The 25,127-nt window shown below is 34.4% G+C and overlaps 1 protein-coding gene across 2 annotated transcripts in view; it reads right to left on the reverse strand.

Moving 5' to 3' along the window:
- The window catches only part of IA-2 (tyrosine phosphatase IA-2), a 775,584-nt gene that overhangs the window by 96,888 nt on the left and 653,569 nt on the right, over positions 1 to 25,127 (reverse strand). For both annotated transcript variants that reach the window (XM_081741273.1, XM_081741272.1), the window contains exons 20-21: positions 15,974 to 16,113; positions 3,652 to 3,706 (exon numbers count right to left, since the gene is read on the reverse strand). In XM_081741273.1, the coding sequence (XP_081597399.1) occupies positions 3,652 to 3,706; positions 15,974 to 16,113 (195 nt within the window). The remainder of the gene's footprint in view (positions 1 to 3,651; positions 3,707 to 15,973; positions 16,114 to 25,127) is intronic.

Here is a 25,127-nt window from a genome sequence, read left to right on the forward strand (position 1 = left end):
GCATGGCGCTAAATTCGTTGTACAAAAGCAGAGGAGTGATTCCTGAGAGTAATCATCATCATCATAGGTATTCTGCCTTTATTGGCAGGTCACTTGCCGCAGCTGTGAAGCTTCCATGCTCCACGGTCCTCCGCTAACCTCTTCGTCTTCGCGTATGATCTTTCTGTTTTAATATCATCCATTAATTGTAGTCTCCTTCGCCCCCCTCCCTCTCTTTCCCGCCACCATACCCTCTAGGACGTCCCTCATGATACAATCTCTTCTTAGGCAATGTCCCAACCAGTTTCTCTTCCTCTTCCTAATAATATCTAAAAGTGTTCTTTTCTCACCCACCATATCTAACACTCTCTCATTCGTTTTCCGCTCGACCCAACTAATTCTTTCGAAGGCTTCCAGTCGATTTTCATCACCTTTACGTAATATCAACGTTTCCGCCCCGTACAGTACAACACTCCACACGAAGCATTTTATGAGTCTTTTTCTCAACTCTTTATTCAAGGTCCCACAAAACAGACTTTTCTTCCTAAAAAGGCTACTTTCCCCATTCCTATCCTTGCTTTTATTTCACGTTCGCACTTCATGTTATTACTAAGAATACTACCCAGATATCGAAAACTATTCACTTGTTCTATTTTCTCCCCTCCTACTTTAGTTGGAGAGTACTTTATATCACGCCTGTAGTCAAACTTCCTCTATAAAAATTGTAGTGGAAGCACCTCAGGATTCTGAAACACGTATTTTTGGATAGGGCACATACTAGTTCCTAAGTGAAGTCTTGACTCGACCAAGGTAGACCCCATAGTTTTGGAGCTATGAACCTTTAAAATTCATTTTTTTCATGATTTCGGCAGCATATAACACGTAAACGATAGGGTTTTCGCCCTATGTTTATAGGAACTTTTTTGTTTGTTTTACTCTCAGGAATCACTCCTCTGCTTTTGTACAACGAATTTAGCGCCATACTGTATACTGATAATTTCCGCTCAACCTGAATAGTGTTGTTTTGATAGCGGATTTTGTTGTGGCAGAAGTTGAACGTTGTCTTTATGTACCCATAATAGTTTATACTGGAAGGAGGAATCAGATGAAGGCCAGACACAAATTACGAACGAATATAATATTTTCTGACATGCGTACTATATTGTAAAAAAGAGGAATAAACTTTTGAAAACAAAAATAAAAAATAAGCCTTTAGATTTATCGAGTAGAAGGCCATTCACTTCATTTTCGTGTTCTATTCCAGGACACATTAGTATTATTCATCTTGAGACTTATACTAACCCACTAATCTCAACAGCACTGCGGGTTGTCTAACAAGCAAGGATGATATCCGCAATTATTGCCATAGAAATGCATGGAGAACTGATTTTTGATTGTTCATATCTTAGGATCAACTGGATGCATCACCTCCATCAGCGACCTCGATTCGTAGCTCTTGACCGTCTACACTCTGGTCAAAATTGATGGTGATCCATTAAACAGTTCTTCAGAGTTTTGTTTCCCGGACGGATAGACAGATTAAATATATAAATGAGTTTTTGGTAAAGCCAACTCCTTAAAAACTGAAAATTTTACTACAAATATATTTGCTAGTAAATGCTATTCATAAAACACGTAGCCACACATCCAAAAATGTAAGACCGGGATTCGACTTTCGAACTTTCTTAAATGATAAATATTATATTGTTGAATTTACAATCACTTTTGCTACAATAAATTATTACTCAGTTGAAATATGACTAAAGTACTCTTACCGAAGTTCTTACTAGGGTAGCAGTTTTACAATGTTGAACCAAGTGCAACATTAACTAGAAAACAATGTCCATTTAATATGTTTTTTTTTTTAAAAAAAAAGGTCCTGAAGAAGTAATACGATTGCTGGTGTTTCCATCTGTTACTGGGTAATACTTTAAAAAAAATATAATGTATTGCTTTTTACAGAACAAGATAAATGTGTTAGAAATTATTTAGGAATATGTTTAGGAGAATTCTTATGCTTACGAACTTTATTTTCATGGTATTACTAATAGGGATGGCCACAAAGTTTCGATTCTGGGGAACCGGTTCTCGGAGATCCGGTTTTCAGGACCGGTTCCGGACTTGGATCCGAAAACCCGGTTCCAGAACCGGATCTTGGGAACCAGTTCCATACCTGGATCAGAAGAACCGGTTCCAGATCTGAATCCGAAAAACCGGATCTTCTAGAACCGGATCCGTTCAGACCCGAAAACCGGTTCCAGCAGGAACCGGTTCTGGCCATCCCTAATTACTAATGTTCTCATCAGAGAACAAACATCCAGAAATATCCTATTAAACAGTATATTAGAAACAACTCCCAGCAATCGATACTATGAATTAATGGAAAAAAAAATTGATTCTGAGTGTCGACAAAACTGCTTAACTTTTGTTTTCTACAAGGAGTAATCGGAAAGTAAGGTTACAAAGCCTGCAGTGAAACGTGTATATACCATTTCATACAACCAATACAGCCAACAAATATTATATGCATTAGGTTATTTTTCTACATAGTCTCCATATCGGTTGAGGCACTTGTCGCATAGTAGGATGAGCGTGAAGATTTCCTCCTGGTAAAAATCTTGTTCTTGCGTGCTCAGTCACGTTGTCACGAAGCAGTGGCGTAGGGAAGACGGGCCAAGAGGGGCCGCTCTCCCCCCAAAGAGGTCCGACAATGGTACTTTGGTACTTTGTAATTTTTCTATATGTACCTATAACAGCACTTGCCCCACCAAACATACATCCTGACTACGCTACTGTCACGAAGTGTTTTTCCTTGTCTGAAGCGAAGCAACAGCCTCTTAGCTGCTTCCAAACCCCATTCCCAATTCTGCCATCAGACACCGTAATGTGATCCTTCTGCTGTCCTGAATCAGTTCCTCCACTCGAGTTGTGTTCAAATCAGTTGATGCCATGCTGGGTCGGCTACTGCGCTCCTCATCGATGACGTTTTCTTTACCAGCCGCAAACTTTCGATACCATTCTGTGACATACTGACGAAACATCAGTCTCTCCATAAAGCTATACCAGCCACCGGTGAATTTCAGCAGCGGTTTAATGTTTTGTCCACAGAAATCTAATAACTGAGTGGACTTCTCCGCGAGACCAGTTTTTCAAATGCCATTTGTGTTTACCTACAACTATCATCGTAGGTGGCGGGTAGCTGAAACTCTGCACAGTTAACAACTACATGAATTAAGATTACCGCACACTCCTTATTCTTCTATAACAGACGAAATATTCCAGAAATATCGGCCTTTGTAACCATACTTTCTGACCCTCCCTCGTAAATCAAAATAGAAAATGAAAATGAAATGAAATATTCCAGTTTAACTTCCCACGATTATGCCCTTTTAGGCTAAAGGAAAAGATGATGAAAGGAACTGAATGATTATGGAAGAATTCGCGGAATGAGAAAGTGGGAGGACATGGTAGTACTCCGAAGAAACCCACCGACAAAAATGCTGTCCAACACAAACTTGCCTGGCCGGAGATCGAACCAGGGAATCCACGCACCAGAGGTAAGCGCTGTACCACTGAACCACTGTGCCCCCCTAAATCAAAACAGATCTCATGATTATAGGATATTTAGGCAACACAACCATAATAAAAAGGAGATTCAAATAAACTACTTACCAGTACCATGTGACCTGTCGAAATGTCCATGTTCGTTAGAACAGGCTCTTCACTCCTGAAAAATTAATTAATTAATTAATTAATTAATTAATTAATTAATTAATTAATTAATAATAATAATAATAATAATAATAATAATAATAATAATAATAATAATAATAATAATAATAAACATTCTAGCCTAATTCTAAAACATTTCAAAACTGATTGTTTTTCTTTTGTTTAGTAAGCATATCGCAGATGTCTTCGTAGTGATTTCTGTGTTTATGAAGAATACAAACATTGAGCTTACTTATGTATCTAATTTAGGAGATCGTAAATGCTTCAGTAATTGATGTTCAACGTTCCTGAAATCTTTTGTATCGAGTAACGTGGGTTTTACTCGATTAATGCCTTGATTTTGGCATCATTAACCTTCATGTGAAGTTCCGTGACAAAGAAGTGTCGTTGATATCCAAATCACCAGAAAAGTCAGGGAATTTCGTGAACCATTAGAATAGAATAGAATAGAATATTTTATTGTCATTGAGCTTTACAAGCAATAGACAACGTCCGAATGAAATATATATATATACAGATAAATAAAATAAACATTACATACAGACAATCAGTTATTGGTTAATATTATTATGAACAACCTAATAATATTTGAAATAAAGTGATACTGCAAACTAGGACACAATGTCTTGACATTCACTACACTCTTGAATCGAGTAAAATGGATTCGTTATTAACCAGTCATATAACTTTTTCTTAAAAACTTTAAATGGCAGCTGTTGTATGGAGGATGATAATTTATTAAATAGCTTTGGTCCTATAACTAAATAACTATTTTTGATCTTCGATAATCTAGTAAAGGGTATATCAATTTTCTTACACAATCTAGTATTATATGTATGTACTTCATCTCTGCGTGTCATATTTGCCAGGTTTTGCTTAGTGTAGAGTAGCACTTGATAAATATATACATTAACTACTGTCATTATCTTAAGCCTGATAAATAGTGGTTTGCAGTGTTCTTTATCATGTGTTCCAACAATAATCCTGATGGCTTTCTTTTGCAAAACTAGAACATCATGTGCTTGGCTACTGTTACCCCAAAGCAAAATTACATATCCAATTATGCTGTGAAAAAATGAAAAATATGAATTCCTCAGATACTCATAAGGAACTGTATCTTTCCATTTTCTTAACAGAAAGAGCACTCGGGAGAGCTTTGTACATACATATTTGACATGTTGTTCCCAGGTTAGTTGGCTGTTTATACGTATACCAAGAAATTTAACCTCAGATACATCATAGTTTCCTCTATCATTGCAGTGATTGAGACTAAAGGTTACTTTTTTGTTTTATTTTGATTTAGCACAAAACCATTTCTTTTAAACCAGGTCGTTGCCTCTCTTAATGCAGCTTGAGCTTCTATATACACTTCTTCAAAGCTTGTATTTATGTTAAGTAGCGTAGTGTCATCCGCGTATAGAATTGATGTGGTATTAGTATTTAGAGGCAAATCATTTATCATTATTAAAAATAGTACCGGACCCAGAACAGAACCCTGCGGTACCCCATATTTCACTTCTAAGATGTTTGAATGCATGTTGTTAACACTGACTATCTGTTTACGTTCATTTAAATAGGATTTTACAAAGTTTAAACTGCTACTGTGGAATCCGTAATACGCTAACTTATCACATAGAATTTTATGATCTACACAATCAAATGCTTTACTTAAATCGCAGAATGTAGCTAGAGCAAAACCCTTATTTTCAAAAACTTCATATATATTTGTTCGTTAGTGATTCTACTGCATCAATTATGGATTTCCCAGATCTGAATCCAAATTGAGCTTCTAGAATTATGTTTTGCTCAGTCATATATTTATATAGCTGATCTTTAACAATAGTTTCCATAATTCTAGTAAAAACTGGAATAAGGGATATTGGACGGTAATTAGATGAACACGATCGATTTCCCGTTTTGTATATACGAATAACTTTTGCTATTTTAAGTGCTTTAGGAAAAATACCTTGAGAGAAACATTTATTGAAGCATATTGCAAGGGGTTGCGCAACGTGATTAATGATAGCTTTTATAAGGTTGCTCGATATGTCAAATATATCCTTACTGTCTGAAGTTTTCATTTTTTTAACTACTTTTATGACATCATCAGGGCTAACATGGCTAATAACAAAAGAACTATTAAATGGAGTATGTTGACTTAAATACTGATATATATTTACATTAGTATCTGCATTGTTTTTCTTGATTTCCTCTACTGAAGTAACAAAATACGTGTTAAGAGTATCAGGCGACAGCGTAACATTATTGTTGTTATTATTATTACTATTGCTTATCTTGTTGATTATCTTCCATGCAGTTTTCCATTTATTTGATGATAATTCAATGCAATTTTTATTGTATGTTGCTTTCGCTACCTTTATTGCAGATTTATATTTACTCCTTTGAGACTTATAAATATCACTGGATTCACTAGTCATTTTATTCTTATATATATTATAATTCTGCATTACTTTAGCTTTCATGGCAGAGAGTTCTGGGGTATACCACGTTCTTTTACCTAACTTTGTTTTCTTTGATGAATTATATCGGACCACCCTTTTAGGCACACACATATCAAAAATATTTAGAAACTTTGTTAAAAAAAAAGATCAAATGTATCGCTGGCATTTAGGTTATCATACTTAATGTTTACTTCCCAGTTTATACACGAAAATTGTTGAATGAAACTTTGCAAATTAGTTTCTGTGATGGGCCTAGTTGCTATAAGTTCGGTGGTGCGAAAACTAAAGTTGCAGGATTCTACCTTTGTTGTACTTAGATTGACTAGCAGGGCATCATGATCTGAGAAAGGAAATTGACATACATTACTGGTTAAATATTCCGTTTTTACATTGGTAAATGCATTATCTAAGCACGCTGTGCCTCTAGTCGGTTTACGATTAACCACTTGAAGATTATGTTGTCTGAGGAGATTAAGTAACTCATGGACAGTTCGTTTGTCAGTAGTCACATCAAAATGTGCATTTACATCGCCCCTTATTACTATCTCATAATTATGAAAGTTGCTGAGAAATGCCAATAACTTCTCCAATTTTTCTAAAAAAATATTTGGATTACTATCAGGAGTTCTATAAACAGATACAATTATTAACTTGTACTGATCCAGAAAAATTGCAGTTGATTCAAATTCACGTTCAGTATTAAGAAAAGTTATATCTAATTGACGATATTCTATTTGGCTATTAACATACATAGCGACCCCACCATGTATGTATATACTCCTACTGTAACTATTTGCCATAGAGAAACCATCTATATTGTTGTATTGGAGTTCACTGTCTGCACTCCAATGTTCACTCACACAGAAAATATGTAAATCATTTTCGTAGGCAAAATCTGAAATAAGGAATGATTTGTCCTTCAACCCTTGTACATTAAGAAAGCATAGTTTAAGAGCATTGCTGGTCACTGAGTGTGTATCGTCAGCTTTATTAGATAGTTGAGCTAAGTGGACAGCATTGACTGAAATCGATTCTACTCCCTGACTCATATTACCTTGTACATTTGATCGTTTATTAACAGTTGCATTTCTACTTATACCATTAATTTTAAGCGACTTTGTTAGGTTTGAAGTTTTCACCCCGCCCCACGGAATTTTAAGTTCACTCATGGAGTCTGGTGATTTGGGTTTTCCTGTACAGACCAAGGCATCGCTATTGCTTTTTTACTTTCTAATGTAGTGGCTATGCTCTTATCAATTATTTCACAGATCTTTATACTTAATAGCTGATATTCTTATACTCCATTGTCAATATTTTTTACGTAACTTTTCACAAACTTGACGCGCATCTTCACTTTACACAAATAATACAGTAAAATATGATGAAAATGAAATTGGATTTTTTCCATCTTCTGTAAACTACAACTGTCAGCTTTCAAATTACATAACATAAATGCGATCGATTATAGTATTTTAAAAATGAACTAGCACCATCCGTTTCAAAAACACGTAATGACTTATCCGGCAAACCAATTCTATGGACAGTAATGGAGATGATGGCGAATTTTGAGGAACTCCTTGGAATTAGAAAAGTTGTAGTTAACAATGGAACAGAATAAGTTGTAGTTAATGTATTAGTTCCATTGTGAAGAAGGCTGTGTATGAAGAGAATAATACTAGAATGAGATGGAATTTATAAATTAACCCACAGTGAAACATACTATCAAAGACTTTGTCTAGGTCAAATATCAGGAGACATGATGGTTCTAGTTTCTGAGGTACCAAATTGTGACATGTTTCTCAGCTGAATAGTACTATAGTTCCCATATTTTAGAATGTTACAGTCTCTGGGCGGTATTAAAAGTCTTTTTTTTTTTTTTTTTTTTTTAATTCAGAGTCTGCTTGGAGTTCGCTAATAAGTTGATTTTGGTATGATTAACTAATATATAACCTCAATACATCGGGTGAGAAAAATAAATGTGGCAACTACGGAAATCTAGACGTGTGCATACGTAGTCTGTAAAAATTAAAATATGTGAAATACGAAATTTGAAATGTTTTCTTTGTGGTTTGACATCAGAACAACTTATAAATAGTTTTCAAAATCGGATTATAGTCAATTTATTTATTTCTGAGGGATGTGTTTATGACAAGAATGAGTGAAAGTCAATTAATATTAGACGGATTTTGTTCTAATTTTGAGAGAAGATAATTTATCGATCAGTTGTACGTATCCCTCAGAAAACTGGAAATTTTCTACTCATCTCTCACTGTTCACTTTGAAGAAATAGTTATGCTATTGTAAAGGACTCACTGCTTCATAGTTAATTCACCCGGTGAGGTGAAAGGAAATAAAGAAAGCCAGACAAACAGGTAATTATTTGCCTTTGTATTCTTATAGTATAAGTTTCCTGTGGTTAAACAAGGGTACCATGTGCAAATTAAGTAGTCACATGTGATTAACTTAGTCAACTACTACGTGTTAATCAGAGCTTCTGAAATAACCTTTCCATGGCTTTGAATTGGATATTGAACAAAAGAAATACTGACTAAAGCTTCAACACACACTGTATTTTAAACTATAATGTGCTACAGTTTCGGATATCTACTATATCCTTCATCAGACACTATCTGTGACAGTGTCTGATGAAGGATATAGAAGATATCGAACCTGTAACATATTATAGTTTAAAATACAGGGTTTTCATAAAGTCTGGACGGATTTAATTTGCTTATAATTTTCATAAAAATGCTCATAATGAAATCAAATAAAGTGCAAACGGTAGCGGAAGGATTAAATTTTAAGTTAGCAACACTGTTAGATAAGCGGCAACTCTGAACACGTTGAGAGAGGGAGAGGGAGAGCAAGGGTCAGTTTCTTACCAAATTCCATCCATTGTTGTTTTCATTGTTGTTTCAATGCGACTTCTGGCTTTGGGGTCATGTGAAAACGGAAGTTTATGCAAAGAAGCCAAGTGGTTTGGAGAACTTAAAGGACAAAATCAGGGCGTCTGTGGCTGGCATTTCAGATCAAACACGGCGGAACGCTGTGAGTGGACTCCAGCGCCGCCTACGCGAATGTGTGGACGTAAATGACGCCCAATTGGAGGTGTGGCGGTGAATGAACTGAGCTGGTGCAGATTACAGGTAAAAATTTAATCCTTCCGCTACCGTTTGCACTTTATTTGATTTCAATATGAGCATTTTTATGTAAATTATAAGCGAATTAAATCCGTCCAGACTTTATGAAAACCCTGTACAATGTGTGTTTAAGCTTTAGTCAGAGATTCTGAATATACTTCTGATAACCATGTTTTAGTCAAACTCTTAGTACTACGCTAATCATATGCAAAACGACTCTGCATAAGGTTTCTAGGTTTAGTATTATCTCTACGTTTTAGTATTACCTCTCTTTAACAATAGTTTTAAAAAGAAAAAAGTGGAATTTTACTGACTTTTATAAAGGGAAAGAGATGTGATGACAACTATTGATAAAATAGAATAACACAATACTTTGTACAGTCACAAATTTAATAAAATTGTTACTAATAACAAAAGAAGATCGGAATTGTGTAAGTTGTCTCAATTCAGATCAGTTTTCAATTCAAAAAGTACTATAGCAATACTGATAATTTTTTCCCTAAGTTTCCTCACGTTTTGATTTGATTGATGTTTGAATTTTCATACTTTCCCCCTTTTTTTTTTTTCCTTTCCTTTCCGAAGGTTGTAAGAGATAATATGTATCCTGTTAACTCCTTATGGCAAAGTGATTATCGTGTCCAAAGCTCTTTCGGTTGACAAAAGGAGATAGTCCTTTGTGAAAGACCCAGGAAGCAACAGAAAAAAATCTAAAGGAAAAATCTTGATCGAAGAGAGATCAAACGCAGCATTGCTTTTTATTCGTTTTCCGGAATAATCTTATCTGTTTCAGATTTAAGTGAATCTTTTTTTTCTTCTTCTTTGAAGGAAGGTGGAGGTGGCTATTCAGAAAAGAATCCTTCCCCGCAACACTTGAATTTTCCTTTCAGTGTAAAAGGACGATTGTGGGAGAAAAATCAATGTTCTGTTCCTGTTAAACCTAAAAAAAAAAAAAAAAAAAAAAAGACTTGAATGTATATATACATGATACATTCAAATCTTTTTTTTTTTTAAATATTATGCTATAGATATATTTCTTTTTTTTTTCTTTAAACCCAAACCCAATTCCAGAGAGAGAAAAAAAGGAAGACATAATCTCAAACCCACAGAATCTCATCCATCTGGTTCTCTGGATTCAGTTCAGATAACTCTGTTTATCCTTCCATCACGCAGAAATGAATGCTAAAAGGGAAAAATCATGAATAGCTATTTCTTTTTTATTTATTGTACTTCGTTTCTTTTAAATACTGAGAGCAATGGAACAGAAATAAATAGGGCCAGTATTTCTGTGAGCAGTAAAGAAACAATTTTTTCCCTCCTGATCATAACTAAAACTTTCGCGTATAGGTAAGAGTTAAGTGGAGTGAGGGGATTTTGGGATTTTTGTTTCTGTACGTTTCATATTTATTACCCAATAGTGGTCAACCTTTCAAGGCTTGAGAGCTACTTTTTGGATCAAAAGATCCAATATATTTCATTCAATCAAATTTTTTTTTGTAGGCTTTATGTCTGGAGAACTACATATACTGTAGCCAAACCTGAACTATCACTTAACTTGATATGCTTATTCCGTAGAAAATACGAAAACTCGATTTAGGAGAGGTTAAAAAATTTTGTGGACCCTGATCCAAGATCCAATATATTTCAATCAAAAATTTTCTTGTAGGCCCTATATCTCAAGAACTACATATAGTGTAGCCAAACTCAAACTATCACTTAACACAGTGTGATGTGCTTATTCTGTAGAAAATACGAAAATTTGATTTAGGGACCGTTAAAAAAAATTGTGGCCCCTGATCCAAAAACTAATTATTGGACAAGATCGCAATCTTTTGATGCATTTTTCTGGATCATTTCTAAAACTCTTGGCCAAGATCGCAATCTTTTGATCCATTTTTTGATCATTTCTAAAATTCTTGTCATTTTACAAATCATTGGCGATCTTCTTAATTACTCACTGGTCACTTACAGACAGCCTTAAAACAGTAATAATGATCGATGCAGACTACCACGAACTACTTTTAACGACTTGCGTATAGATTAGTATATTGCGGTCCACATCTTAACCACCCTTCCATTACAGCATAATAAATGAGCTGCTAGCATTATTGGCAAGATTAGTACTCTATCCTCTCTTTCAATTCTTCGCCCTCTTCTTCTTTGTCTCCGCCTTTTCCTATGTTTATATTCGGTCGTCGTTTCCGTCTTTAATTCTTTTCCTCCATTTTCTTCTATACTGGGCGTTCTTTTCTACTTCCCTCTTCCTCAAACTATCTTTTACCTTGTTCTTTCATCTTATCTTGGGTCGTCTTCTCTTCCTTTTTCCTGGTACTTTAAGTTTCTCACATAATCGTCGTTTCTTCTTTCTACATGTTCCAGCCACATAAGCCTCAATTCTTAAAACTTTTTATTCAACGGTTCCCTCTTTCTTATATATATAATCTTTCCTTGTTCTATCTTTCCTCACCAAACCACAGATCCATATTCTTCATATCCTCATTTCCGTTATTTTCATCTTTTCCTGGGCGCTTGTGATTGCCCAGGTTTCACTACTATACACCATTGCCGGTCTTATTACCGTGAGTGACTAATACTTATCTCTTCCGATTCCTTTAGGGATTAACTAATATTTAGAATCAGGGACGGCTCTAGGTAATTTGCCGCCCCGCGCAATGGCATTATTTACTGCCCTGAAATATAGCGCTGAAGTATAGCAACGCACTCATAACATATATGAACATGGCTTCCAGTAATGGACCAAATATCCATAAAAATATATGTACATGGTGCTTAAAGTGTTATTGAGTGAATAAACAGAGAGAACTCATTGAATAGGCAAGCGAACAGCAACTTATTTAATAGATAAGTAAACAAAGTGAACACATTGAATAAGCAGGCGAACATAAACTCATTTAATAGACAAGTAAACAAAATGAACACATTGAATAAGCAGGCGAACATAAACTCATTTAATAGATAAGTAAACAAAGTGAACACATTGAATAAGCAAGCGAACAGCAACTCATTTAATAGACAAGTAAACAAAATGAACACGTTGAATAAGCAGGCGAACAGCAACTCATTTAATAGATAAGTGAACAAACTGAACAAATTGAATAAGCAGGCGTACATAAACTCATTTAATAGATAAGTAAACAAAGTGAACACATTGAATAAGCAGGCGTACATAAACTCATTTAATAGATAAGTAAACAAAGTGAACACATTGAATAAGCAGGCGAACAGCAAGTCATTTAATAGATAAGTAAACAAAGCGAACACATTGAATAAGCAGGTGAACAGCAACTCATTTAATAGATAAGTAAACAAAGTAAACACATTGAATAAGCAAGCGAACAACAACTCATTTAATAGATAAGTAAACAAAGTAAACACATTGAATAAGCAGGCGAACAGCAACTCATGTAATAGATAAGTAAACAAAGTGAACACATTGAATAAACAGGCGAACAGCAACTCATTTAATAAATAAGTAAGCAAATTGAACACATTGAATAGATAAATAGAGAATTTACGCAATAAACAGAATTATTGAATATATGATAAACAATCAACTCGTTGGCAGAATGTCGTTATTGAATATATTCTGAAAGTGAACTCATTGAAAAATGATAAACAGAGTGGGTTCATTGAACAGGTTGATAAACGGTTGATAGATGAACAGGTTGATTATATGCAGTAATTTCATTGAATAGTAGGGTATAGAGTGTAACTTCAACAGTTTGATAGAGAAATAAGGTGAACATTTTGAATGCGTGGATTTACGTCAATTAATTTTACAAGAAATAGACAGGTAAGTAAAGTGAACTCATTTACGCAAACTCATTGAATAAGTGGTAAAGGAATAAATTCATTGAACAAGTAGAAATTTAGAGTCAACTCATTGAGTAAATGGGTATGGTGTGTAATTACGCTGAATAGGTATATGTCTTGAGTAATTTCATTGAATAGGTGTATGTATAGAGTAATTTCATTGAATAGGTGTATATAATGAGTAATTTCATTGAATAGATATACATACTGAGTAATTTCATTGAATAGGTGCATATACTGAGTAATTTCATTGAATAGATATACATACTAAGTAATTTCATTGAATAGGTAGGTGTATGTATTGACTAATTTCATTGAATAGGTATATATACTGAGTAATTTCATTGAATAGCTGTATATACTTGGTAATTTCATTGAATGGTTACCGAGTAATTTCATTGGATAGATAAATATTGAATAGATAATAGAATACACTAATTGAATAGATGGTATGCACTCATCGAATAGTTAGGCAAAGTATGAATGTATTGAATTGGTAGTAACAAACTCACGGAAGTGAAATAATGACGCAATACATGTATTCAGTATCTACTCTTTCCAGCCTTAGAAAAAAGTAGATGTAAACAAACCCACCTGACTACCAGTGGGTTGATGACTAGTGATTGGATGTTGGTCTCATTGCACTAGTATCCTTCCGCAATAAAATCCCTACTAAAATATTAATTTGAACAAAAAATATCTGAATTTATCCTTTATTTTGTGATAAGAAGCGCAGTAAATGTAATATTTAACAACAGATGTAGCTTTATTTCAACCTCATCCGTATTTGGACATATAGTATTTACTGCGCATGCGTATGCGTTCGCTCGCCAACCCCACTCATTTGAAATTGTAGAACAGTGATGCCAATTGAAGGGAAATTTCCCTTGGCGCAGGGAAATTTTGAGTAAATTTTAGAGAAAAGGGGAAAAGGGAAATTGCTTGTAATATCTCAATATTGCAGGGAGATTTGAACCTCTCTTCAACCATTTATAGATTGAATGTATTTACGTATCTAATTAATCTCATTAAAATTCAGTATAAATTCAACATCCTATTTGTTCCAAACACAATCCGTTGCACATATTTCACATAAATTCTCACAAGTTATCTTGCTTTGCATTCGTTAATATTTATCAACATTACACATCGATCAACATATTCAGTTAAATTCGAAACATTACAACAATGCTTATTTAAAATCTTTTATGAAAATTAATCTTCCCATTGTTGAATTAAATGCAATGCAATAAGATTAAATATTTCTCAATTAAATTATCACTCCAACTATTATAACAGTTTGGTTTTCCCAATCAGAAGATGTTTTTCCCAACTAGAAAATTGATTCTGAAGAGGATTAATCAATGTAAGAGAAGAAAATCTGCGTGTCGTGAATGTAAATATGTATATATGGGCGAATACTCGGTCATTAGTGTATGTGTGTTTGTGTAACTTTGCAAATTTTCTGGTGACTGTGCGCACGGAATTATTAATTCTTAAGAATTCCGCATCTCTAAACTTTGTATTGTGCTTACGAACATTCCTCATGTACAGCCAAAGACAATAGCAACTAGAGTTTTCTTTGTAACTGTTCGTATTCGTTTCAGTAAATATGGGAGTGCTGTTCTTAAGTAAGTACATACCAAATATATACTTAATAATTTCTTTGTACCTTAGGTTACATTAATATTAAAATCTATCATGATATCTATAATAAAAATTAAAGTTAAATAATATTTATTTTATATTTTTTATGATTTATTTAGGTTGTCCGTCCTGACCGAGGTATTTATAGGGTTTTTCCTCAATCACACCAGGCAAATGCAGAGATTGCACCTTTAACATAGGTTCTGGCCTACACCTTTCCATATCCTTTCCCCTCCTCTATAGTAACGCCTTAGATACCTAAACAACAAATCAAGTTCAAATTCTTCGTAAGCTCAAAGGAAGGCTGTCAGATATCTGCTTGTATGTGCTTATAAGATTGCGGTGAGGGGGTGGGCGAAAACGATTAAAAATACGTTTACTAAATACAGTACTTGAACGTTTTGGATGAAGGGAAATTTTGTCCGGAAAAGGGTAATTCTGAAGCTTGTGAAGGGAAAACGGCTCTGAAGGAATTGGCATCACTGTTGTAGAATGCAGTTTCATATTGACGATGAGTGACAATAATCCATCTTCGTCTCATGCTATAAAACACAAAAGAGGATAACAGGAACAAAGACAATCTCGTTTATATAACGCTTTAAGAGAATGCATATTTCCAACATTAGTCAGTGTCAGTGCGTTTATTATTTACCAACCAACCATAGCCTTACACTTTGCAAATTATGCGACATTAAGCTAGCAGACAATTTTGCTGTTCACGTCTCTCACTGCCGAAGCACGTGTGAGCCGCGGAGTAATACATTTCGCTTTGTTTACTTCAACTTTGTTCTAAGGCTGGAAAGACTAAGCGCGTTTCATTTTCAAAGAAAAGAGAAAAAAGTTAAAAAGATTTCAACAAACGAGCATTTTTGTTCTAGTAGGTTCTTATAGATCAATGTAATCTGACAAAGGAAACGATATGTGATTATTTTGGTTTGATTTTACAACAGTTTTCCTCTCTTCAACTGTGCAACGAGAAGAAAAGAAACTATTTTATGTATCTTTCTTCCAAGAGCTAAAGATCTTTTAATACGTTGAAATTAAGAACATTTCTCAACTGATAATTGTTGATTTCGATATTTAAAGACTTGCTATAATTATTGTTTATACGCAAAACATTACTCATCAGAAAGGTTAACAAGTAAAATACACTAATGAAGAATAATGATACAATCCACATACCAAGAGGAAGTGCTGGATCGAGAGGATGGACTGTTGTTGGAGCCCTCAGACTCACGGGACAAACTGGCTATCCTCTGGGCCACGTGGATAGGCTCGGGCTTCTCCTGGGTTTTGCTCGCCATTCTTGCTCGGCAAAGATCCTGCATTCACACAAAGAAAACATATGCGTTATTATGTTCCAAATTGGTTTGATTATTAATAATTAGGTTCCAAAAATGGAATGAATGAATGATTGTTTTAGTTTAGCACCCCTTTCAGCAACAACGCTATATGAGACGTGAGCCTACAGCTAATCCGAACTACAAGAGCTCCAGTCGGGAATCGAACCCGGGTCTCCCACACTTAAAAATAGAATGACAATTCAAGTTAATCACGGTTTAAAAAAACGGTAGAAATAAACATACAAAACTCACCACTTACACACACAATATCTTAAGTAAAATCTCGAATTCACCATTTATTGATTTTATTTATTTATTTAAATACTAATATCAAAGCAGAAATCCAACCGCAAGTCTGTTACAAAAATTCATTATCTGAGTCTCGTATTTCACGAATAAATCTGCTTTTACCTTTGTGTTAGGTACTTTGACCATATTAAATAATGTTTTCTGGCAAATCGATGTAATACCCTCCATGAGACACATCACACAAAAATAATTACACTAGTTAACAAATTTAAACTTTTTGTTTGTTACATGAGAAAAATCACCTGATCTTTAAGGAACTTTTTGCGCTGAATTCGAATATGCACTCGGTTTCTCTGCATCACGTACAGTTTTCCCTAACAGAGGGATTTTCGGGAAATTCCCTCAAAAATTTCCCTTTTTCAGATATTTTATTCCCCTAGCTCCTGTCCCCTTACATATAGTAACATAGAAATTATACCTAAGTATACCTTGATTTATATTTAATAAACCCTAAAAGTTTCGTAAAAATCGCTTTGTTCTTTCTAGAGAAATAAATATATTTGTATGTATACTGTGTGCACTGTTTATTGCACCTGATAGTAATGCTTTCAGATCTCCTGAGTTGGGGTAAAAACGATTTGCTTTATTACTACAAACACAGACATAAAAATAAATATTTACAATAGTCAACAACACACTTGTATTGCTCTCTGTAAATTAGAAACGTGTATAAAAATAGAATGTACTTCCAACGTATATTTTTTTAAAACGTACAGTATATGTATATCTTAATACATATATATACAATTCTCCAAGGTAGTTGGTATTTTATTAGGACTGCAGTGTGGTTACACGAAGTACCAATGTTTTTTATGTTTATGGGATAGCCGAGCTGATGACAAACATTATGAAGTGAAGGAATGGGAACCTAGAGTGAATTACGTACCTGGAGAATGCAACGTCAAATACGCTCCTTTGGTAGATCCTAATAAGATATTACTACCGCCACTTCATATCAAGTTAGGACTTATGAAAAACTTTGTCAAAACCATGGACACATCTGGTGAAGGTTTCAAGTATTTGCGAGATAAGTTCCCTAACCTGAGTGATGCTAAGATTTCAGCGGGAGTGTTTATTGGTCCCCAAATTAGGAAATTAATGCTTGATGATACTTTGACAGCAAGTTAAACAGTGCTGAGCTAGCTGCCTGGACAGCATTTAAGTGTATTGTGCGCAACTTTCTGGGCAATAACAAAGCTGAGAGTTACACAGAAATCGTACAGGACATGATACAGAAATACAAAGAGTTGGGTTGTAGGATGTCTTTAAAAATCCACTTTTTGCACTCCCACCTCAGCTTCTTTCCTGCTAACCTAGGTGCTCTCAGCGACGAACAGGGGGAAAGATTCCACCAAGATATAATGGCATTGGAGAAAAGGTACCAGGGACGATGGGATCCTTCAATGACGGGGGACTATTGTTGGGGTCTTGTTAGAGAATGCAACATTTCTTACAAAAGAAGGAAGTAGTGTACGTTTTTGTAACCCAATGGAAGTTTCATATATTGTGATAGTTTTGATTGTCTTTTCATGACCTTTTGGTACATTTGTATTATTGTTTATTGTAAATTGTCACACTTGTAAATTATATTGTATTATATTTTATATATGTGTTTGTGGTAATAAAGCAAAACGTTTTACTTCAACTTAAGAGATCTGAAAGCATTACTATAAGGTGCAATAAACAGTACACACAGTATACATACAAACATATTTATTTCTCTAGAAAGAATAAAGCGATTATTACGAAACTTGGAGGGTTTGTTAAATATGAATCAAAGTATACTTAGGTATAATTTCTATGTTAGTATATGCAAGGGGACAAGATCTTGGGGTGTAAAATAAACGAAAAGGGAAATTTTTGAGGGATTTTCCCGCAAAACCCTCTGTTACGGGAAAATCGTACGTGATGGAGAAAAACCGAGTGCATATTCGAATTCAGCGCAAAAAGTTCCTTTAAGAACAGGTATTTCCTTTTATGTAACAAAACCTTTGTTAACTAGTGTTATCAAACTACTTTAAATGAAATGAAATGAAATCTTTAAGTTTAACGTCCCACGGTTATGCCGGTTAGGCTAAAGGAGACGGTGATGATGAGTAATGAATGAAATGGTGGAATGAAGAAAGTTGGAGGAATCGGGAGAACCCCGAGAAAATCCACGTACACGGTGTTTGTCCACCACAAATTTCACTTGGCGGGGGCTGGGATCGAACAAACAACTTTAAAATAACACGTTTAGTTAGTGATATTTATTTCACATGTTGTCATAGGAACACCAATAAAAAATAGTACTATTAAATGTAACTAAAGAACTAATCATTTTGCAGCATCTCCCGGATTAGGAGTAAATAAACTGATTAACAAATTATACAGGACATTTAAAAACAACAACGACAACATTTGGGCTGTGATCCCTGACACCAAGATAAGACAACAAATAGGCCTATAGAGCAGCTTGGGTGCAGAAATCGGTCATTTCGGAGTTATAGGCTGCCGAAAACATGAAAAAATGAAGTGTTGTTTTGAAATACCTTGTATAGAGGAACTTACATGAAAACCAGAATCGGAATACTTTGAATTCAAAGAGAACTGTGAAAGAACTATAAAATTGAACGAATCGAGCCCTGTTGGGCCATAATTGTTATTAGAGGTTGTATGTTAGGCAAAATGCCTAGTCTTTAATATTAAAGATGTGATCAAAAACAACGTTTTATAGTTTATATGGGGGTTATAGTTTCAATTTAAGTGAATTTTATTTTGCCTGTCGATCCTTTCTGCCTAAATAATTGCTTTAGTGCCTAATGTTGCCTATTCTATGCATTTTCTTCAAAATAAGACTACATTATATATGCATGTCATGCTTCCTTTTTATATGTAGTAAAAGAAGATATTAAGAAACAGGTATATTTCTATGTTCTTTGAACATTATCTATGACTTGAATCTATTGTTTTAATTGTATTGAGTATTTATCTTCATTATTTCTAGTTACATTTTAGTGCCTATTTTACTGCCTATTTTAAATTTTAAGTGCCTATTTGCCTGCCTATTTTCTAGGTTTTTAATGCCTAAATTATAATAGAACCACAGAATCTACAAAAATGACGCCAAAGTAGGCGATTGAGAAGCTTAGAGAAAAAGCGAAGTTAACAAGTATTACTGTACAACAATGTGTAGTCGAAAAGATTGTAATATCTAAATAAAAGCATCAATCTCTTAAAAAGAAGAGGGGTCTGAAAAGAAAAAGAGTCATGGCATGTGAATCCCCTGAGATCATCCAACTAATTGCAACTTCCGCGTATTATTATTATTAAGAAGTTCATTAGCGTTAATAGGAAGGGCTCTATTAGTATATTGATCATCACAAGGATTCGCTATATTTACTCGCGTAATGCAATATCTGATAATTAATCTGTAATTAATTAGGAGCCTTTCGAAATCACAAGTGAAAAGTCAGCCACGATCAAAGGAGATTATAAACAAAATCAATACTCAAATCCAGGTACATTTGTTCAGTGTACATTTGTTTGTAAAATTAATATCACAAAGGAATTGTAAATTTGAATAAATAATTAAAAGAAATATTTGATTTGCAAATGTGTATCGTATTTGTATTTCATTTCAATAGCTATATTTACGTAATTACAGTCCTTATGGTATCGTTTTTTTTTTCTATCATCTCTGATTTATTAATTTACCTTATCATGTATTTTTAACGTGTTTGCATAAGCTTTTTTCATTATTATGAATGACTCTTGTGGTAATGCATATCGGTAAAAAAATATAATTTATCGCTACAAGCTGAAGGAAGGAACTTACCTAATATCTTACTTTTTGTATCAAATAATTAAGATATTAGGTAAATTTTGTTCCCTTAGCTTATGGCGATAACGACATTTGGTAAGTTTTTCTCTCATAGCTTATAGCGATAAGGATATTAGGTAACTTTCCTTCCTTAGATTATAGCGATAAAGACATTAGGTAAGTTTTTCTCCCTTAGCTTATAGCGATAAGGACATTAAATAACTTTTACCCCCTTAGCTTATAGTGATGTCATTATGTACATTTCCCTCTCTTAGCTTATACCAATAAGGACATTAGGTAAGTCTTCCTCACTTCGATTATAGCGGTAAGGACATTAAGTAAGTTTCCCTCCCATAGCTTATAGCGATAATGGACATTAGGTAAATTTCCTTCCCTAGTTTTTAGCAATAAAAAATATTAAATATTTTTCCTCTCTTAGCTTATAGCGTTATAGGACATTAGATAATTTTTCCTTTCTTAGCTTATAGCGATAAGGACATTTGGTAAATTTCCCTCCCATAGATTATAGCGATAAGGACATTAGGTAAATTTCCTTCCTTAGATTATAGCAATAAGGACATTAGGTAAATTTTCTTCCCTTAGCTTATAGTGACAATAAAATTTCAGGTGAAAGAGTATGCAAACTGTGGTTTACATAACGGAATTATCTTTATTCTTAAATGTGTTCTGTGTTTGAACTTCGTCAATTTGCTGTTAGTCAGAATTACGGAATGGTTTGCTGGATCTAATTCGGAGTGAGCATATTTTGTGTTTTAAACATAAGTTAAAACCCTTTTTCTTTTTCTAAGTATGGCTAAGTCTAATTGTTGAGTTGATTTTAGTTTAGCGTTCCTTCCAGCAGCTTGGCTATATAAGACGTGGATCTACTAATTAACGTGGAATCCGAACTACATGAGCTCCCGCCGGGTATCGAACCCGGGTCTCTCACGCCAAAGGCGTGTACGCTAACTGCTTATCCACGAGAGAGCTCCTAAGTCTAATTGTCTTGTGTTTGTGTTACTTTAGCAAAAGTTCTCATGTCGCACCTAATTGGGTTTTCTTTCGATTTTGATAGCACTGTAAATTCCAGATTATTGGGGATCTGGTTTTGAATTACTGGCAATCATGTCATATCAATAAGTAAATAAAGAAAATTAGTTTGGTGTAGGGACAATTTAGATATTTCATTTATATTAAGTTTAATGATGTTTTTTAAATGCACTACATACTGTATATTACCAGTAATTTGACAAATAAAATGGGTTTTTTCTCAATATTGATAACTATTCATGTCTAACGTTTCACGGTATGTGCTCTTAATTATTTTGTGACAAAATCTGCATGTGTTTTCATAGCATAACAATATTCCGATGTTTAACACAGCTAATCACATGACAATGAATTTAATGTCATTAAGTACACGGCATTGCAAAGTCATTTAAATTTTGCAAAAAAAAAAAAAAAAAAAAAGATTAATAGGTTAATACGAGTTTTTTGTACTGATGAGTAATGGATTTCCTTTTATTTTAAGAGTATATCTCTTATATATAGAAATAGCAATTAAAGTATGACTATTATACAAGATGAAGTTTTTTTTTTTAAATTTCATTAAGGTACAAATTCGTCAATCATTCCATTTTTGAAAATTCGTAACTTCGTTCACAGTCAAACATCAAAAGTGAAATTTTCACTATAGTTTTCTTTTATATAGATATATATTCTGTTAAAAAAAAAAATGGTGGTCTATGTTCCACCGGAGATATCTTACTTCAAACTTTGCAAAAAATTACGAAATTTCATTTTTTTTAAAAAAAAAAGTAGGAAGCATGCATCACTCTTGTTACTTTAGAACAATATGTAATTATAATAAAAACCAACATTTATGTTTCATCCCTTTATTATAAACTTCAGCTGTAAATACTAGAATTTGTTAAATTTCCTTGCTAAACTTAGGAAGTGATTTTCACATATTAGGATTCAATTAAGGCTTTTCATGCTAATAGACAAAATTAAAGAACAGAAAATGTTGAAGAAAATAGTGTTTGTTTCAATGTGTTTGAATAATCCTGTCCTAAGATATATAAGTTTAGGCTAACGTCTGCAAAGTCACTAATTGGCATGCCACTTAAAGTAACAAAAATGAATGCCACTCAGAAACGGACTGGATTAAACTTTAAAAAAAAAAAAAAAAAAAAAACTTTTCTGCTGCCAGTTAATATAGTAATAATATGTATAAAAAATTGTCAAGCAACCAAAACAATTATTGGCCGATTTCATACGGATTGGCCCATACAGAGTTCGTTATGACATATGCCTAACCTAATTCTATCAGTTAGTTGCGTTACAGAGGGTGGTTTTCCAACGGATGTAAACAAGGACATTTGAATCACACCAACCTAATAGAAGCATATCTTTCCATTCGTGTAATTACTCAATTGCTTTAAGATAAAGGGTAAAGACCGAAAATCCTATATTCCAAACGGGATCAAACCAGTATAGCAAGATATATGAATTTAAGATTTGGCTACACAGAAGCTTAATATACTAACGATAATAATATGAAAAAAAAAAAAAAACTCTGCATCCATTGGTACTTTTGAAGTGGGTTTTCATCCGTCCAGTTGCTTATGATTAAGCGCTCCACCAGAATCTTGTTTCGTACAAATTTTAAACCACGAGAAAGGAAGGCGGTTTTTCTTTTCACAGTCACCACTTTCACCACCAAGACTAAGACTGCCGAAAGACAGGAAAAGCCAGCAAAAGAGAAATTCCATCTAACTCCCAGCAGGGGGTGTCAAACAAGTTTTCCAAAAGGAAAACTTTCTCCGCGGAAAATGATTATGTTCGGCAGCCACATTGGATCTCAAGTACTTCACCAACTTAAATGTGATCACAGACCGTGGCAGATTTTCCTTTAACAAGGGCATCTAGAAATTAAGAATAGTTTCTAGAGGCTGTATCACGTACTAGATTATTTTAAACTTTTATATTGACATAAATTAAAAGTGTAACTTGGTTCGTGGTATTGTATGAATAAGGAAGTTGGTCACTGATATGCAAAGAACAAAACTGAGAGGTTACAAAAACAAAATTTTCAGAAAAATATTTGATCCAAAGAAATTGGTTTGAGTTGAGGTTTTAGCGTCTCTTTCAGCAGCGAGGGTGTATGAGACATGGATCTACAGCTTCATGAAATCCGAACAACATGAGCTCCCGCCAGCAATCGAGCCCAGGGGCGGATCCAAGACGGACTTCTGGGGGGGGGGGCGGTGGGTTGTGATACTGCTGCTTAGAGCTACTTTTATGAGCTCAAAACTCTGGGATGGATTTCATTTATATATAAAATAAGAAAGTTTCCTATTCTGGGGGAGGGGAGATTACCCCGATCGTCTCCCTGGATCCGCCCCTCATTGAACCTGACATTTAGCGCCAAGTGCACGTACGATAAACATGTAGCCACCAGGGAGCTCTTAGACAACAAGCTAGCTAAACTTTACAATAGTTACAGGTCTCTATAGTTGTCGCGAGGACTCAGGATGTTTGACCAAGATTTACCATTTAGCCAATAGAACGCGAGGGTATGTCCCAGTCGTCAACCCCCACTCATGAAATTTTACCAGTGTCTTTTGCGCTATACGGAGAACATCTGAGGCTGCAGCATTATCTGATTGCCGCTAAATTTCGTTTTGTTATTGTTGTTTTCGTCGTAGTTTTATATTTTGCTATTATTATTGCTACCATTAAGAGGACTCATCACTGCGAAATTAAAATACCGCTAATTTTACAGTAATTATGCGATATCTTCAAATAGATAAAAGATAATTGAAAAGTGGAACAAGATCTCCCTAGACAGTATTATTTTGCTTGAGATACCATTATCACGACTCATTTATCTGCTTTCGATTTTCAGCCATTTGGAAAATAGGCATTTATTTTCGCGTTTCTAAATAACAGCAAACGAAAAGCTACTAGGTGACTCGTGATAACGGTACCTCATGCAAAATAACATCGTCTAGGGAGGTCTTGATTTACTTTTCGATTATCTTTTATCTATTTGAAGACATAACATAATTACTGTAAAATTAGCGGTATTTTAATTTCGCAGTGATAGAGACTCTTAATTGTTGGTATTCTTGCTATAATTCTTTAAGTGCTTTAAGTGCTCCTAAGTTTGACAACGTTATTGGTGCACTTCAGCTATTCCACTTTTTCTCGAGTATGCATTCGGAAGGCAGCTCCACGAATCATACCAAATTCTTCCGGTGCATCGCACGTAAAAGCGGTTCTATCATTCACGTAGAGCCCAGGCTTCACGAGTCCTTGCGATCACAATATCATACGGATAATAAAGTCCATTTAATATGGGCGAAACGCGTCGCTAGCATGAGTAACACGTACAGGATGCATAGAGTCCTACAAATGATCGAATATCATACGCATACTAAAGTCTAGGTGTCTAATACGTCGCTAGCATTGCTAATATGCACAGTGTACACAAAATCATAGGTCATACAAATAATACACATAATAAAGTCTAGACGTTTAAGGTGGGCGAGATAACGTCACTTCATTCGCAATATGTACAGACAACCTAGAGTTCTACATGTGCCTGAATATCATCGATAATAATCTCTAGACGTCCAAATGGCCGAGGTACGTCACTCACATGGGTAATATGTACAGAGTCCATAAATTCCTACAGGTAATCGGATATAATACGTATAATAAAGTCTAGAGTCTAACATGGGAGGAACAGGTTACTCGCATGGATAATACCACATACAGGGTACATAAAGTCCTTCATTTGACCGAATTTTTGGTTTGAATTAGGTTTTGTTATCACAAAAATGCATGTTAGTGAGAAAATAGTTTGTGGTATGGC

Source organism: Thermobia domestica, chromosome 15 (assembly GCF_964235325.1).
Source record: "Thermobia domestica chromosome 15, izTheDome1.hap1.1, whole genome shotgun sequence".
NCBI lineage: Eukaryota > Metazoa > Arthropoda > Insecta > Zygentoma > Lepismatidae > Thermobia > Thermobia domestica.